General features: G+C 49.3%; 1 protein-coding gene and 1 long non-coding RNA gene across 5 annotated transcripts in view; one reads left to right on the plus strand and one right to left on the minus strand.

Annotated features, from left to right (window-relative positions):
* The window catches only part of LOC121032038 (uncharacterized), a 33,202-nt gene extending 21,085 nt beyond the window's left edge, over positions 1-12,117 (minus strand). Inside the window, exons 1-4 of one of the 4 annotated variants that reach the window (XR_005791043.1) lie at positions 11,895-12,117; positions 11,038-11,216; positions 10,217-10,370; positions 7,708-7,863 (exon numbers count right to left, since the gene is read on the minus strand). This is a non-coding gene — a long non-coding RNA (uncharacterized LOC121032038). Of the gene's footprint in view, positions 1-7,707; positions 7,864-10,216; positions 10,371-11,037; positions 11,871-11,894 lie in introns of those variants that run through there. The other 3 variants (XR_005791044.1, XR_005791042.1, XR_005791045.1) reach the window with 3 other exon arrangements.
* A 5,810-nt stretch (positions 12,118-17,927) lies between these two features.
* Positions 17,928-18,193, plus strand: LOC121031306 (60S ribosomal protein L39-like). Its single transcript, XM_040476451.1, has one exon. It carries the CDS (start codon positions 18,038-18,040, stop codon positions 18,191-18,193), a length of 156 nt encoding a protein of 51 aa, XP_040332385.1. The 5' UTR covers positions 17,928-18,037.

Raw genomic sequence — 18,193 nt, forward strand, 5'->3', positions numbered from 1 at the left:
GTTAAGCATCTGACTTCAGCTCAGAAGTCACAGCTCACAGTTTGTGAGTTCAGGCCCCTTGTCAGGCTCTGTGCTGACAGCTCAGAGCCTGGAGCCTGCTTCTGATTCTATGTCTCCCTCTTTTTCTCTCTGCCCCTCCACTGCTCTCTCTCTCTCTCTCTCTCTCTCTCAAAAACAAACACTAAAAAATTTTAAAGAAAGAAAGCAAGCAAGCAAGCCAGCCTGTTGGACAATGCTGATTCTAGATGATCTTCAAACCCTTTTGAAACCTTTGGAGGAGAGGAGGAAGGAACTGAGTAGGATTGGACTCCTACCCCAAGTTCAACCAGAGCCACTCTGCCTATGAGTTCAGATTTCAAGTTAGAATTCATTTGGGGAAAAAAAAAATCTCTATTGCTTTTTAGTTTTACAGTGCTTTTTGAAAAGACAGTAAATATAAACCGTATTTAAAACAAGCACATTGTGAAAAACACATCTCCCCATTCCCTGACTCTCAGGTCACCAGTTACCAGCTTGTGGGAGCCACACGCCGTCCTACATCTTGCTTTTTCTCCCACTTCATTTATCTTGCATCTCGTACATATTGTTCACACAGATTTCACAGCTGCATACCATCCCACTGTATGGATATACCATAATTTATTTAGCCAGTCCCTATGACGGACATTCTGCGTTGTTTCTGGTCTTTTTCTATTACAAACTACAGTTGTGATGAACAAACATCCTCGTATGCAACTCACTGTGCACGTACAAATATATCTGTAGAGTATGTTACTAGGGAGGGAATTGCTGGGTCAAAGGTTGCATGCATTTTTACTGTAATCTACAATGTTTAATATATGCAATTTAATATATATTGCTGAAGCGTCCCCCTAAAGTGGATGTAACAATGAGATCTTTTCCCCACACCCTCAGCAATGCTGTTAGCAGGCACGCAGGCTTCCTGCAGAGTAACAGTGGCTTCTCTTCGGAGAGGGCTTCCATTGTCTCCCTGCAATCCATCCCACCATCCCGCCTTCACTTCTTGTCACTCCTGCCTCCTACCAAGAGCGATTAACATTTATGTATTTCTTTGAGCATTCGGCAGGCTCCTAGATACTGGTCTCAGTCTTTCACTTCCATGTCTCGAGTACTCTTCACAATAGTCTCATGAGGTGTAGGAACTATTCTTATTCCCATTTTACAGAGGAGAAGCCTGAGGCTTAGAGGTTCACTGATTCGTTCACGGTCACCTAGCCGGTTGGTAGCGGAGCTGGGATGCAACACCAGGTCTATCTCACTTCAAAGCCTATGCTTACTGCCAATAGGCTCCCCCACACACCTCTCTGCCCTTGCCCCTTCTTTCTGCACGGACACCAGGTGTGCCCCTCCCCATTAATAGCCACCCTCCTCCCTTCAGTGCCTTTGCCTTTGCCTCCATACCATGAGCCCTCCATTGCTTCTCACTCCCTCCTTCCTAGGGTCAGGGCACACACCTCCTCCTTTGCTGCCTCGGTTTCCTCTATTCTTGGCCTTGGGACTGCCCCACCTGCTGGCTCTGCCCAGCCTTCCCCCAGGTGATCACCTTTGCCCACAGGGCTGGGGAGGGAGAAAGCAACGGCTTCCGTCACCTGACCCTACTCAGCCAATTCGCGAAGACAAGATGTCAAGTTAATGAGCCTGTGGGCCTCTAATTAGCTGTCAATTACCTCAAATTAATCAACTCCTCGCCTAATTAAGCATTATCGGCAGGTGGGCACAAAGCAGACCATTGTGTGGGAGCCATGAGAAAAGCTGGGCTGGCAAACTTGGTTAGGATCAGTGCTGTGCACTGTGCCCGCCTCCCCACCGCTCTCAGCAGCCCTCCTGTCCCAGAGGCACTGGGGCCCTCTGCCCACCATGGTCCCCACACCCTGGGGACCCCCGGGACCTCTGGGCAACTGGGTGGACTGTGCCTCATGAGAGGGAAGTACAGAGCTTGGAGGCAGGTGGGACAGCTGAAGTAAGGCAGTAGAAACTGTGGCCAGGCGGAGGAAGGCCATGGCCAAGGGGAGGGCTTCAAGACGGAGGTACCAGTTCCCGGCACTTGTTAGAGCTGGGGCAGGAGCTGCGCCCAGAGCTGGGACAGAGCGGAGGCCAGGTCGTGGCTGGAAGTTCATGCCTGTGCGGGCAGGAGGACTGGTTTCCTCAACCTGGCCCTGCCACTCATGAGCTTTGTGACCCCAGGAAGTGACTTCACTTCTTTGATTCACGGTTTCCATCTCTGAAAATAATGAGGATGATTTTTAAAGGCACCCTATTGGATCTTTGTGAGGATTAAATGAGATCATGCCTGTGAAGCACCTGCCATGTGGTAAGTGTTCAATGGGTTTTACTGGTGACTAAAGGAGGTAGGTGGGTGCCTTGTCAGAGAAGCATTCAAACTATGTGATAGGTCCCCAGATTCTGCAGGACACTCCTGAAGAATGTGAGTGGAAGCTGGGGTGTCCTGGCTACAATCTGCTCTCTACCCTCCCCATGTCCAAGCATCTTTGAGGGTGCAAACGAAGAGCCCTGGGTGCCATATGAGGTGCTCACCAGGTGCTAACCACAGGTCTCTAGTGACCAATTAGAAGACAGCAAATGAGGTCCCCTCCCTACTTGGGTCTTGGGGCTGCAGAGCCTAGAGAAGAAGGCATCTCCTGGCAGCCCCTGGGCACCCGAGCTCATGCCCCTGACCATGGTCCTAGAGGCCGAACAGGATGCCCACTCTGCTTAGCACAGAGCAAGATGAGGCAGGGGGCCACTGGGTAGATGCGTGCCTCCACTGATGGTCCACACCCATCCAATTGTGCCCCCTTATTCCACTCCAGTCATCCCTTGAAATCAACCCACCAGATTTCTCAGCTGCACCTCCCATCTTGACCCTGGCACAGGACACTCCCGCTTCTTGGGGCAGCAGGGGTCCTCAGCCTTGCCTCTGAACTTGCAAACATCTTCCCCCTCCCTGGTTAAATCACTCAGTCATTTAGCAAACATTTATTGTGCCTGTTAATTAAAGCTTGTAGTGTAAAGGGGAGATGGTTGGCTAAACACTTACAAATCAGTAATGCACGCTCTGGAGATGTGAGGAACAGAAGGGAGCTGGGATTTATTAAGTATCTCCTCTTTGCTGGTGGGAGTGGCAAAGCCAGATGTGGGTGCCTGTCCTTCTGAATCCTAGCCACCTCAAGCGATCAGGTCTGTGCCCAGGGGTGAAGATGGAAGTGAGGGGGTGGTCAGGTGGATGGTACCTCCACCCAGGCCTGGGCAGGTGAGGCCTCTCATGGAAAGGGAAGCTTGAGTTGAGCTTTGAAAGAGGCAATGTATTCCAGACAGAGGGACCAGCAAATGTGAAGGCCCAGAGGCATGCAAAGGGCATGAAAAGTTGAGGAAATAGAGAATATTTCCTGAGTAAGCTAGAGGAACCACAGTAAATGCTCACTGCCTGGTAAGCAAGAGCAGGATCTCAAAAGGGCCTTTCTAGTAGGAATCTGGGGAACCTTTGGAAGACTTGCCTAAACGCTCACCTCTCTTAGGGAGCTGGATTCCACAGGGATTGGATCCATTATTTAACCAAATGAGGCTGCTTGAGTGAATCTCCAGAAGGAGAGGGAAAGATCTGGAGGAGAGGGGCCTTCCTAAAACCCATGAAATCACATCATTCTGTAGTCCGCCTCCCAGGAGAAAGGCTTGCTTCTCTCTTTTGTGCCCCGAAGCACCTAACCTGGTGCAAGGCTGGTGAAATACCTGGGGAATGTAATATGTTTCTCCCTATTTCATACTGCCACGTACAGGGATGCCTGAGCTTGCGTTAAGCCCAGACAGATTTATCCCTCTGGAAATTTTGGACTTGAGACTCTTCCACCTGGGCTTGAATGGGGTGGGATGTAGGCCTGGGAGCCGAGGTGCAGCCATGGGGAGGAGGAGCTTAGGCAGCCAGACTGCAGGGGCAGGAGGCAGCAAAGAGAGCTGCAGTCCTGTCTTTCTGGATCCATCCTGTCCCAGATACCACAAGGCCCCCGCGTCCTTGTGCTTTCTTCCTTAAATAAGTCTAGGTATCTGTACTTGGATTCCCCTCCCCACCCCCGCCAGAATCCTCCACCCCAAAGCACTTGACATACACCTGACACACGCTGGCCTGGAACAGCCAGAGGAGCCCCAGTCCATGGGTGGAAAGGCATTTTACAGACCAGCTCCAGCCAATAGAGCCACAGGAGCACCCAACTCGAGGGACACCCTCACCAACAGTACAGAGCCCAGTGAGAGTCTCAGGGAATATACTATACCCGTCTGTACCGTTATGTTTAATGTTGGTGTTTACCAAGATAGATAATGCATACACACAGTTTTTATTTATTTTTCACTTCTTAAAGATTTTAAGTAATCTCCAAACCCAACGTGGGATTTGCCTTCACAACCCCAAGACCAAGAACTGCATGCCCCATCAACTGAGCCAGCCAGGTGCCCACATACACAGTTTTTAAAACCAAAATTAATACAGGGGCACTTGGGTGGCTCAGTTGGCTAAGCGTCCAACTTCGGCTCAGGTCATGATCTCTGGTTGGTGAGACTGAGCCCCACCTCGAGCTCTCTGCTCTCAGTGCAGAGCCTACTTCGGATCCTCTGGCCACCTCTCTCTCTCTGCCCCTCCCCTCCCCTGCTCAAGCATGTGTTCTCCCTCTCTCAAAGGTGAATGAATAAACATTAAAAAAAAAATAATAAAACCAAATTAATACAAAAGGGTGCACAGTAGAATGTAGGCTTCTCTCACACTCTTGTTCTCAAATCATCTGATTCCCTTTCCCACAATCAACCCATAACCATTCTTTCAGATACCCTTCCAGAAGTTTAAAAATAGCTATAGGGGCACCTGGGTGGCTCAGTCAGTTAAGCCTCCGACTCTTGATTTCCACTCAAGTCATGATCTCATGGTTCCTGAGGAGGAGCCCCAAGCCCCTGAGGAGAAGCTTGGGCTTCTCTCTCTCCTCTCTCTGCCCCTCCCCCTCCCTCTATCTCTAAAAAAACACATTTTTATAAAGTTATATAATCAGTTACCTTCTCATACACTAATAATGAAGCAACAGAAAGACAAATAAACTGATCCCATTCACAATTGCACCAAGAATCATAAAATACCTGGGAATAAACCTAACCAAAGATGTAAAAGATCTATATGCTGAAAACTATAGAAAGCTTATGAAGGAAATTGAAGAAGATACAAAGAAATGGAAAAACATTCCGTGCTCATGGACTGGAAGAATAAATATTGTTAAAATGTCAATACTACCGAAAGCAATCTACACATTCAATGCAATCCCAATCAAAATTGCACCAGTATTCTTCTCGAAGCTAGAACAAGCAATCCTAAAATATGTTTGGAACCACAAAAGACCCGAATAGCCAAAGTAATATTGAAGAAGACGACCAAAGTGGGAGGTATCACAATCCGACTTTAGCCTCTACTACAAAGCTGTAATCATCAAGACAGCATGGTATTGACACAAAAACAGACACATAGACCAATGGAATAGAAGAGAGACTCCAAAACTGGATCCACAAAAGTATGGCCAACTAATCTTTGACAAAGCAGGAAAGAATATCCAATGGAAAAAAGACAGTCTCTTTAACAAATGGTGCTAGGAGAACTGGACAGCAACATGCAGAAGAATGAAACTACACCACTTTCTTATACCATTCACAAAAATAAACTCAAAATGGATACAGGACCTGAATGTGAGACAGAAAACCATCAGAACCCTAGAGGAGAAAGCAGGAAAATACCTCTCTGACCTCAGCCGCAGCAATTTCTTACTTGACACATCCCCAAAGGCAAGGGAATTAAAAGCAAAAATGAACTACTGGGACCTCATGAAGATAAAAAGCTTCTGCACAGCAAAGGAAACAATCAACAAAACTAAAAGGCAACCAAAGGAATGGGAAAAGATATTTGCAAATGACATATCGGACAAAGGGCTGGTATCCAAAATCTATAAAGAACTCACCAAACTCCACACCCGAAAAACAGATAATCCAGTGAAGAAATGGGCAGAAAACATGAATAGACACTTCTCTAAAGAAGACGTCCAGATGGCCAACAGGCACATGAAAAGATGCTCAACATCACTCCTCATCAGGGAAATACAAATCAAAACCACACTCAGGTATCATCTCACGCCAGTCAGAGTGGCCAAAATGAACAAATCAGGAGACTATAGATGCTGGCGAGGATGTGGAGAAACGGGAACCCTCTTGCACTGTTGGTGGGAATGCAAACTGGCGCAGCCGCTCTGGAAAACAGTGTAGAGGTTCCTCAAAAAATTAAAAATACATCTATCCTATGACCCAGCAGTAGCACTGCTAGGAATTTACCCAAGGGATACAGGAGTGCTGATGCATAGGGGCACTTGTACCCCAATGTTTATAGCAGCACTCTCAACAATAGCCAAATTATGGAAAGAGCCTAAATGTCCATCAACTGATGAATGGATAAAGAAATTATGATTTATATACACAATGGAATATTACTTGGCAATGAGAAAGAATGAAATACGGCCTTTTGTAGCAACATGGGTGGAACTGGAGAGTGTTATGCCAAGTGAAGTAAGTCATACAGAGAAAGACAGATACCATATGTTTTCACTCTTATGTGGATCCTGAGAAACTTAACAGAAGACCATGGGGGAGGGGAAGGAGAAAAAAAAAAAAAAAGAGAGGGAAGGAGCCAAAACATAAGAGACTCTTGAAAATTGAGAACAAACTGAGGGTTGATGGGGGGTGGGAGGGAGGGGAAAGTGGGTGATGGGCCTTGAGGAGGGCACCTGTTGGGATGAGCACTGGGTGTTGTATGGAAACCAATTTGACACTAAATTTCATATTTAAAAAAATGACATAAAATCATCACAGCCAAAAGGAGCCTAAGGAGACCTAACTGCTAAATGTCATATGGTGTTCTGTGGGAGATCACGGGGCAGAAAAAAAGGACTTTAAGTAAAAACTAAGGGAGACTGAATAAAGCACCAACTTTAGTTAGCAGTGTATCAATCTTAGTTCATTAACAAATACACTCATGCCAGATGTTGATACGGGGGAGAGAAGGGGTTTTGTATCAAACTCTGCAATCTCACAAATCTTCTGTACGGTTAAAGCTGCTCTAGAAAAATAGTGTTTAAAACTGAGGGTTGATGGGGGGTGGGAGGGAGGAGAGGGTGGGTGATGGGTATTGAGGAGGGCACCTTTTGGGATGAGCACTGGGTGTTGTATGGAAACCAATTTGACAATAAATTTCATATAAAAAAAAAAGAATAGGCACAAAAAAAAAAAGAAAAATAGTGTTTACTTAAAAATAATTTAAAAACCTATATCACTGCTGCGATTAATAAAATATCACTTCATGTAAGGGCATTGCTGAGTGTCTAACAGCGTTGGGTCACCCTGTAGGTTTCTTAGTCAAACGGAAGAAGGAAAAGTACATCCCCGAGGAACTCGATTTTTTTTTTTACCTTTTATTATTATTTTTTTTTAATATGAAATTTATTGTCAAATCGTTCCCATACAACACCCAGTGCTCATCCCAACAGGTGCCCTCCTCATTTAAAAGGTTGTTCGAATTGAAAAGGGGGAACCACTGGCCTGGCCCCACCGTCTGTTCACCGCGAGGAAACTGAGGCTAGAAAGGGGGATTCCTCGTGCCTCGTCGCACACTGTCACCTGGGAATCCTCCAGGTCCCGCGCTGCCAGCCTGGGTCAATCAATGCTCGCGGGTGCCTGGGCTGCGGGCCGGGTCAACAAGAGGTAAGACCTTCTCGGTTCAACAGACCGGCGTGCAAGCTGAAGGAAGGTCGCTCTCACGACGGAAGTCAGGCGCTGGTGGGGAAGGGAAGCCTTTAGGATCCTCGGCGCCCCTCCGCCCGCCGCTTGGGAGGAACGGGGCCGGGGCGCGCCCTCCGGGAGCCCCGCGGCCCCAGCCGGGCCTTCCCGCCGGCGCCCGGCCCGGAGGGGGCTTCCTCGCCTTCACCGCTAGAGGGAGTCGGGTGCCGCCCGCCCTTCACCGCCGCGGGCTCCGCGAGGCTCCGGTCCAGTCGTTAGGCCTCAGGCACCTCGCCCCATGGCCTGGCCTTCCCCTGTGAAAACGTTGCAGTGCTCCTGCCCCGGTTTTCTACATTAGGACACAGAGAGGCCAGCAGATGCGTCCGGGGTGGCACAGCTAAGGCTCAGCCGACCCAGGGGGTCCGATCCTCCAACCCAGGGGGTCCGATCCTCCACGCGTCAGGGGCTCTCCCTCAGGGTCTCGAGCACCCTCACTGTCTGTAGCCTCCTGTCTAGATGGGGAAACCGAGGCACAGAGCACTGCTAGGGTATACTGTGTGTGGGTGGCCTAGTCTGTCAGGGGTAGGCAGGAGGCTAAGACTAGGAGGCCAGTCCCCCCCCCCCATAGATGATCACAGCAGGAAAGCCTGTTGGGGGCAGAGGGTGCCAGCCCGCCTTAAGGTGGGGGTGGGGGCGCTGCTAGTGACTCTCTCCTGGGGATGGGTGACAGCTGCAGCCTCCCGTGGGGAGCCAGAGGCCCCACACACTAACAACTTTCACTCACTGCCTGAAGGCTAATCCCATTACTCTGCTGGACCCTCTGGGACCACCCTCCCTAACCCTCCATAATCCCCTGCCTCCCTCTGGGAATGGTCCAAGGCCCTACCCACTGGCCTTGCCAGCCCCATATGCTTGCAGACCTCATCCCCTCAGGCCCCGTCAGACACCTGTGCCTACCCACACCTGATTCCTGGGGCCCCAAAGAGACCGCCAGGGGGGCCGGAGGCCCAACCTTCCTGACTTACCTCCCCTGTCGGCCCTGTCCCTGTCTCCCAGTCCCCAAGGCACCTTCCCCAAATGGCCTCCAGCTGGGCTCCAGGCTTTATGAACCTCCTGTCCCTTTGTAAGCAGGCTTCAGTCTTAGTTTTGTTGAAGGAATCGTCAGGAGAGAGCTTGGGTCCATGGTATTTTTATCGCTAAAGTGGAGACAGGAGCACCTACTTTACGGTCGGTCTGCTGATTCATCGAGATGCGATATAGCAAGTGTTTAGCGTAGCACGCACAAGGGGAACACTGAGGTGTCAGTGGCCTCTGGAATTATCAGCAGGACGGACAGGTCAGATATGCAAAGGAAGTGGATTTAGTCTGTGTTTCCAGAAGAAAGCCTCATGGCCTGAGGCAAATGTTAGTCGGGGGTAGATTGGACTCACACAGAGTCCTCACCCTGGTGATAGGAGCCACTAGGTAACCAGACTCTTCCTCTGCTACTTTTCCATGCTCTACCAGCATGGCTCAGAGGTTCTTGAGCCTCAACATCCATCCCTTCATGAAGCAGACTGGAAACTAAGGTTAAGAGTCAGCTACACAGTGGTGGAGCTGGAATCAAACAAAGCTCTGACTCTGGAATTCTCCGGGACATTTATTTCACTGCCTCTCAGGATCCACTTCTAAGGAGGAGGACCTGATGGGCCTGGGAGCTGCCCCCCAAAAAGTAGTGGGCTCCCCACTTACCAGAAGCATTCAAAGTGATGCTGAGGGACAATCTAACCAGTCGGGAGCCCTGAGGTCCCATGATAGGCCCCAATCCCCTCAGCGTTCCCCAGTCACCCGTTTCCAGGCAGGGCCAGCTCACTGCCCCCCTCCTCAGCCTGGGCACAGGAGGGGCCCCCTTTGGCCCTCAGCCTCCCTCTCCCCTACCTTCTGCTATTCCTCATTTACATAAATTATCTCTCCCCAATTATCCATCCAGCTGTCCCAACGGTGATCTGTGAATGAATTAAAAACGGAATATAATTTAATAATGGCTGATTAGAAGGAGATTAGTTGTTATATAAAAAGGAAAAGCCAAGAGCCAGCTAGTTGCCCTTAATCTCAGCCAATACCATCGTTATTCAGGGGAGACTACCCTGGCCACCATCAGGCTAGGCAGGCCCGGGGGGCAAGCTTTAGAGGAGAGCCCAGGTGGGCCCAGACCACCCCAGAGAGGAGATCAGGGCACTGGGAGCCTGAGCTTGAGTCCTATCTCAGCTGTGGGCCTGGGCAGCTCCTATTACTTCCCTGGGCCTTACTCCTTCCTTCTAGGTGGTCTCTGGGCTCCTTTCTTGCTCTGAGTTCTAGGTACCCTCAAATCAAACACCTTCTCCCAAGGCCACAGGGACAGATCCTGCCTGACCCCTGCTAGGCGTAATACCTGGGTGTTCAGGAGTTTGGTGTTCAGGCCCTGCCTCCCAGGAACACACAGGAGTTGGGGATGTAGACCTCAGGAGGGCATCTGCCTGCCTGGGGTAGGCAGTCAGAGAAGAGATGGAGGCTGGTTGCACCGGGAAGGCTCCATGGAGGAGAGTCTGGCCAAGAGAAAGCAGAGTGAGTACCCAGCAGAGCCTCTGGGCCCCCTTAACCTCAGCTGAACGACTGGGCCTAGTGGAGGAGACATGTCTCTGAGATTCCCATTCATTCTTCCACTCTCAGCTCACATACACCTCCTCCAGGAAGCCTTCTCTGACCTTCCCAGCCTTGGTGTCTCCACAGTGCTCCCACAATGCCCTATGCTTTCTCAGTGCACTTAGCACATTTGCGTACAGGCATTCATCTCCTAGCCTGTGAGCTCCTGGAGGACAGGGACCATGGCTTTTTTCATCTCTGCATCATCAGTGCCAGGTACACAATAGTTCCTCAACAACTGAGCAACTATTGAATAAAGATGCCTCCTCCAAAAAGCCTTCTGTGGCTGCCCTCATGTAGGTTTAGTGAGCCTTTCGATGCTCCCCAAACACTCTATGATTATGCCTTTAAAAACAGGGCAAGCCACTTACAGAGAAGGAATATACATAAACAAAGAGTTACAGATAAAGACGTACAGCAAAGTGGTTCAGAGGACAGGCTCAGTCAGACTGCCTGGGTGTGAATCCCCGGTCCACCACTTATAACTGTGTGACCTTGAGCATGTTACTATTCTCTCTGTGCCTCAGTTTCCTCATCTGTGAAGCGGATGTGCTCAATAGTATTTCCTACCTCTTAGGGTCTTTATGAGCTTGTCACACCGTGTTGTTTTCTCCCCAGCTGTGGGTTCTCTGAGGACAGGACTCTTCAGCTCTCTGTCGATGGTACTGGATGGACAGACCGGCCCATATGGGGCTATCTCAGCAGTCCCAGCTGCTGCTTTCACACCGAAGGTCCCAAGGGGGCGCACTCTGTGCAAGAAGGACCAATAGGTCTCACCCAACACTGATGGAGGCTTGAGGCCAGACTTAGAGTCCCCACCCTTCTCGAAGCAGCTCACGGATTCCTGGGGGAGTAACATGCCTGTAAGAGGGGTCTGACCCCCACAGCTTGTGTCTGGGCACTGTGTCCCGTGTGGCTGACATCCGAGGATGTCTGCCAGGAAGGAAGGAAATAGGCACACTGACCTGGGAGGGAAGGCCGAAGAACCCTCGAGCAGCAGCCCACTCAGGCATTTGGGGCCATCGCGGAGTAGCGGGCAAAAGGAACATGGTCTGCAGTGCCACAGGCTGGGGACGGATGGAGTGGATGCCAGAGGAAGCTGATCACCTCAAAACGTGAAGTGGTACAAACTGTGTGCACACTAGGTAAGTATTTGCTGACTGGCTAACCCGGAAGCTCCAGAATTTTTCAGACTCTCCTAATTGTAAAAACCTTGATTCCTTATGTTCGGAGAGGGGCCTGGGAACCTGTATATTTGACAAGACCCCCGGGGCCCCCGCCCCCAGGTAAGCCCCATGAATAGGAGGTTTCCGCTGCCCTCCCATCCCCCAGGCCTGGGAGCTGCCGTGCCCTTGCCTTCCAGCACCCTCTGACTCCCCCTGGTGCCCCCACTCCACGCACACCCAGCCCAGGCCAGCCTCACTCACTTGCAGAACAATCTTCCTGGAGGAGCCCAGAGCATGTCTGTCCATATTGCGGCAGGAGGCCTCCCAGGCTAGCCTGGGCTGTGGGATAATTTGATATTCAAATCCTGGCAAAGACCTGCTTCCAAGTTGCTGCAAATTAAGCTGATTTTGTCCCTCCGAATGAGGGATTTGCTTCTGTGGATCAACCCTTCCCAGGACTTGATGAGGTCAGGATTAGAGCTGGAGGGACGGAGAGAAAAGCCCGAGGCAGGAGGCTTGAGGTCTGGAGAGGTGATGGGAGGGGGAGCCCAGGTCCCAGGGGCCTGTTACCGACCCTGGAGTTCAGGAAGGTTCCCAAGGTCTCAAAACTCAGCTCTTCCCGGTGATGGCAGGGCCTCTGGGCCCCAAATGGGCTGACCTCACCCCTGTGTTCCCAGGAGAGCCCAGCCCCATCCCATTCCCGAGGCCATTTGTGGACCTCATCTAATCTTTCCAAGCACCTGTGAGCCAGGGCACCACTGATCACCCCATTTCACTGATAAGGAAATGAAGGCTACAAGAGGTAAGAAGAGGCTCCACCAGCCACAGATAACCTGGCCTCAACCACTGCCACCAGCGTGCTGTGTGACCTTGAGCATGAGGCCTCTCTGCGCCTCCTCGGAAGGATTATCGACAATGCATGCACAGTGGCGGGCACGTGGCAAGCAATCCACCGAACATCAACCAAGGTTACTACCCACAGAGTAAGCACTCCGTAAATGTCGGCCAAGGTTACTAGTCAGAGCAGGGATTGGAAGCTAGTCTGTTCTGGGCCTCGCAGACAGTCGTTCCCCGCCTTCTCCTGGAGGTCTGTGCCTGCTCCCGACTCTACCCCTCCTGACAGGACCCCCTCCCTGGAAGAACCTCATTTCCATCTGTTTTATCAAGGCCTGTACTGTATATTGCAGCCATTTCAAATTGCACCATTAAAGATTTTATGCTGGAGACGTTAAAATTAAAAAGATCTATGTGCAAAGAGTCACAACGAATTTAATCAACTTGATTTAATAGAAAACAGCAAATGGAATTTATGATGCTCCAAAAGACAAGGGAATTTTTTTTCAACAAAAAATAATAAAAATCACTTTGTGGAAAACAGAAAGTAGAGTGGGGTGGGGGGAGCTCCCCATCTGAGAGTTTATCAGAACCTAATCCGCAGTGAACAAGCCCAGTTGGGGCTGTTTGCCCACTAATCCCAGCTGCCATTAAAATATTAAAGATAAATCTAATCGTCTCTTTATCCAAAATAAGCGACTTTTGTGTGGGGAGAAAACATCTAACCCTTTGGGAGGAGAATTAGTCCTAATGCATCAAATGGAATTCGGTCCAGGCTGGGGCGAAATAGGGTTTAGAGGCAAATGAGATGGTAATAGAAATAAAACCCAGAATAACAAATTAAAAACCCTCATTTACACGAATTAAAAGGGCTCACAAAAGGGCTGGAAGCCCAGCCCTACCCTCCTCAGCCCCCTGCCCACACCCCCCTCCCCTGGTCTCACAGGCCTAGCTTGTCACCCGCCTGCAGGCCCAGGGAGAGGACCCATGGTCTGACCTCGCCCCCTCAACTTGTGCCTCACACCTCTCTGCAGCCCTCCCCAGCTTCCCTCTCCAAGCCCAAGCTGGGCTCCAGAAGGCTCTGACTGAGCCTGTAGTCAGCTCCCCACACCCCCTGCATGGGTTTCTGTCCCACTGCTGTCTCTCGCTACATGAGGTCGCAGTTTCATTTCTGAAACTCCCTGGGCCCCTGTTTACTTCCTAAGAAAATGGGGATAATACTAGCCTCTCATCCTCTGGCCTTAACCCCTCTGCTCTTCCCTGGATTCAACAAGATGACATCAGGACAGCCCCCAGCTCTGTGCCTGATCCATGGTGACCACTCAATTGTCAAGTCTGGTCAAGCTCCCCCTCGAGGCTCCCCAGGCAGCTCAAGCACTTTCAGGACCCTGGGGAAGTCAGGTCTGTGCCCCAGGAGGAAGGAAACCTTAGCAGAGAGTCAGCTAGGGAGGCAGAGATGGGCAGACAGAAATAATTTTGAGTAACTAGGTGGGGTCACCCCCTGAGTTGTCATTCAAGAGGACTGAGGCCACCCCAGATCATCAGACTTCTCACTAAGCAGCTCTCTGTCCCTTAAGGTTGCCCTAGCATTGGCTTTGTGGCTCCCCCTTCATGGTGACATTTCAGGGGCTCTGATATACCTGGGGACACCTACTCACCTTCTGGTCTAGGTCTGAATCCCCTACATTAAAATCACACTCTCTGCCTCAGTGGCTGGATGCTTATTGAAGGAGATAGAGTCTCCTTCCAGCGGGGTCAAGGGCCCCTCTGTGAGTCATCACGGGTTGACAGAGACAGACAAGTGTGACAAACCCCTTCCTGGGAACCTGTTTGGACTGCAGTGGGGAGGGGTGAGAAGGGGGCCTTCATGCCTGAGGTACCCCATCACCCCACTGGTCTCTCCCCCAACCCCAGGAGAGCCACAATGCATCTCTGACCTCCCCCAGCCTTCTTAACAAATCCACTTGAACAGGAAACTCATGTTGACAGCATTTTATTATGGGATATTAAGTGGAATTGGATTGCAGGCTAAACCTTCCCTGGCTGGCTTTCCGTGCTTGGCTGGCCTCCTCCCCACTGTGCCCACCACAGTCCCTCCTCCCTCTGGTGTGTGCTAGGAAGGGGTCTCTCCTCCCATCCCCTTCAACACCTCCCCCTACCTCAACCCTTGGCGGTGCCAAGTGGTGATTCTAAGCAAGAAGAAATTGGTATGGGTGGGAGGGTGGAGAAGACGACCTTCTCCACGAGATGATAAAGGGACACATAAGGAGGTGTTGGGTGGGATGAGATTTTTCCAGACAGGCATCCTAAACCTGGGTTTTGATGGGAATGCACTAAGAGGAGATGGTCACAGGTGAAGGAGTTGGGAGGTCCACTGCTGCCAGCTGTCTTAGGACCTGGGCAAGGAGGTGGGTTCCTAGACTAATACACAGTTCTGGTTAGGAAACATTAAAAAATCATCATACAGGATTAGAAATAAGTAGAACATTTGTCAGTGCCTACCATGTACCAGGCACCATGGCAAGTGTTTTACATACATTGTCTCATTTAACCCTCAAACCCTGTAACGTGGATTCTTCAATTAACCCTATTTACAAAAGAGGAAATTGAGGCTCCCAGAGGTCAAGTCAACCTGAGATGGCATAGCTCGTAGTATTGAAGCCAGGTCTCACCCCAGCCATCTGACTCCAGAACTGTGCTTTTGGCCACTCCACCATAATACCTCCTATCAGGTGCTGTACCAACCACTTATGACAAAATGGGCAAGGTATAGTCTTTGGTGCCAGATGGCTGGCCAGACAGTGGATGCATTTGTCCACGATTCTTCCCTCTCTCTCCACTCTAGGCATAAACTTCCCTTGTGGAGGGAATTTTTTGCCCCGCTCCATTGCCTTCCGCCTTGGTCATGTGACTGGCTTCAGCCAATGGAATTCGGCAGATATGACCCAAGCAAAAACTTGAAATGGGCTTGTGTGGTCTGGCTGTCTCTGCTCCTTATGACCTTGGCCAGGAGAAGAGTACGGCTCGGTAGCCACCAAGCCTGAGGTGAGATGTATGAAGCAGGACTGGACCAACCTGCAGTTCAGAGCCAAGTCTAGCTGTGCCTGGACCCTAGGACCCTGAGCAAGAGATAAACTCCCTGAGATGCAGATGTTGTCTGTTACGCCAGGTATGCAGAAGCTATGGAGTTGAACTTGGATGGCCTTTCAAAGAAAGACTACCTATTCAGGTGCAAGAGTGTGGTTAGCAGACAGCCTCCAGCTGCAGCCTCTTAGAGATGCACACAGTGCCCTCCCCCACATTCCAGCTTTATTAAGATATAATTGACATATAACATTGTATAAGTTTGAGGTATACAACATGATGATTTGATACATTTATAAATTGCAAAACGATCATCACCATAGCCTTAACTACCACCTCCATCCCATCACATAATTATCATTTCTTTTTTGGTGGTGAATACAGTTAAAATCTCTTACAACATTCAAGTATATGGCACAGTATTGTTAGTTATAATCCCCCACTGCAGTGTTTGAGGGAGTCTGCCTGGCAGGGTGGGGGGGACTGGGGCTTGGCTATTTCTGCCCAACTCAAGGATCCTTTACTGGGCAATCTGCTCCAGAACTCCCTGTTAGATTGGCTGAGACTTTGCGAGATCTGCATCATGGTCTAAGGCTCTTCCTGTCCAGTCCTGCTTCCTCCCCCTTACCTTTCACAGGTGTCACCCACCACCCAAATAAATCACTTGCACTCGTAACCCTGCCTTGGCACGTGCTTCCTTAGAGAACCCGAACTGTCTTATTGCCACAAAGCCTAATCTGGGTTCAAATACTGACTACACAATTTACTAGCTGCTGGACCATAACCATACTGTGACTCAGTTTCCTCATCTTTAGAAAGAAGGTAACAGTAACACCCATCTCATAGGGTTTTTTTTTGTGAGTATTGAATAAGATGATTCAGGTACAGGGCTGAGCAAAATGCCTGGCACATAGTAAGCACTCAATAAATGTTAATGGAGATTGCCAGAGGTAGTTGTAAATCTCAATAAATAAATGCTATCTATCTATGAATTCTATATAGTAAAATACCAAGTCAACAGATATAAATCTAGGGTGGGTCTTAAAAGACTGGAGAGTGAGAAAGGTGGGCAGCTGAGTTGCAAGTGAGGACAAGTATAAAGCAGAAAAAATGAAAGCTTACAAATGAGACGGTTGATATATTCTGAGCCATCGTTTAATGAAAAAAGATGACCGGAAAAAAGATGACCAGATTTCTGTATGATCCTTCACCATCTTCTAAACACTTTCATGCATGCTTTTCTTTGAGAGCTCTCTAACAAAGCCAGGATAGGCATCACCGTCCCCATTTTACAGGTAAAGGAACTGAGGCACCAGGAAGCTTCCTGTGAGTTAGAGCACACAAGCAAGTACCAGAGGCAGGAACAGAACCATGCCTGTAGCTTTCCCTGCATAGAAGATGTATGGAAAAAGCACCAAAACAAAAAAGTAAGGGGCTTCCTGCATCAAATCAAAGTTAGATCACTGCACAAGCCACCACTCAAGATGCTGAAGGTGGTCGTCTAGATGGCAGGAGAAAGAATAGGATTAGTGAGCATCAAGGTCTATAAGGTTTGAGACGAGTGACAGATCCAAGAGATCCCCAGCTATCAAAACTCAGGAAAAGCAGATCTCTGCTCTGATGGCAAGCCCTTCAACTTTTCCCCGGGTCAAAACGTTTGGTTTCAAATGCGTCTTCATTCTATCAGTGAGGAGTTGCTTATGTGATAGACCAGAAAACAGTGGTTTAAACACTGGTAGAAGATAGGAGATGGAAATTTATTTCTCCCTATGTAAAAAAACAAACAAACAAACAAACAAACAACCTCACCAGGGCAGCGCAGGGTTGATACGGTGGCATGGTGGTTCTGGGTCTTCGGGCACCCAGATACCTGTTCTTTAGTCCACTCTCCTAATCTTAGCTTCCATCCTCAAGGTCACCTAATAGTCTAAAACAGCTCTTGAGGCACTAGCCATCATGTCTGTGTTCTAGACAGGAAGCTAGAGGAAAGGTAGAAAGAGCAAAAAGGATGTTTGTGAAATATCTTAAGGTTTTTGCTCACGTGTCGTTGGCGAGAACTTTACCAAAGGGACCCTCCTAGCTGCAAAGGAGGCTGGGAAATGTAGTCTTTTAGCTACAGACATCACCACTCTGAATAAAATTAGGGTGCTGATGCTAAGGAAAAAAGAGAAAAGAGAAACTGAGTGGGCAACCGTCAGTCTCATCCATACCATAGACCCATAACTTATGAAGAGACCTCTCTTCAAACCCTTCTGTTTGTAACCCCTTCCTAATCACAGCTCAAATGTGGCCCAAATAAGATTATTAAGGGAAACAAGTTCCCAGGCTGGATGGCACTGGGGAGTAGAGTTAGGTACTATACTCACATCTTATAATAGCTCGGGATCTGGGTTATAAACGACTCTCTCTGGTTTGACTCAAAAAGGAATTTACTGCTTGTCTCTCTTCTCCACCATCATGGGGTGTGTGGTTGCCTATTCCTCACTATGTGTTTTCACAAGACTTGCAGGATCAAACGATTCCTGGCTAAGAAACAAAAGCAGAATTGTCCCGTTCCCTGGTGGATTCAGATGAAAACTGGTAATGAAATCAGGTTAAACTCCAAGAGGAGACACTGCAGAAGAATCAAGATGGGTATATAA

Source organism: Herpailurus yagouaroundi, unplaced genomic scaffold (genome assembly GCF_014898765.1).
Source record: "Herpailurus yagouaroundi ecotype Mexico unplaced genomic scaffold, PumYag 141, whole genome shotgun sequence".
NCBI lineage: Eukaryota > Metazoa > Chordata > Mammalia > Carnivora > Felidae > Herpailurus > Herpailurus yagouaroundi.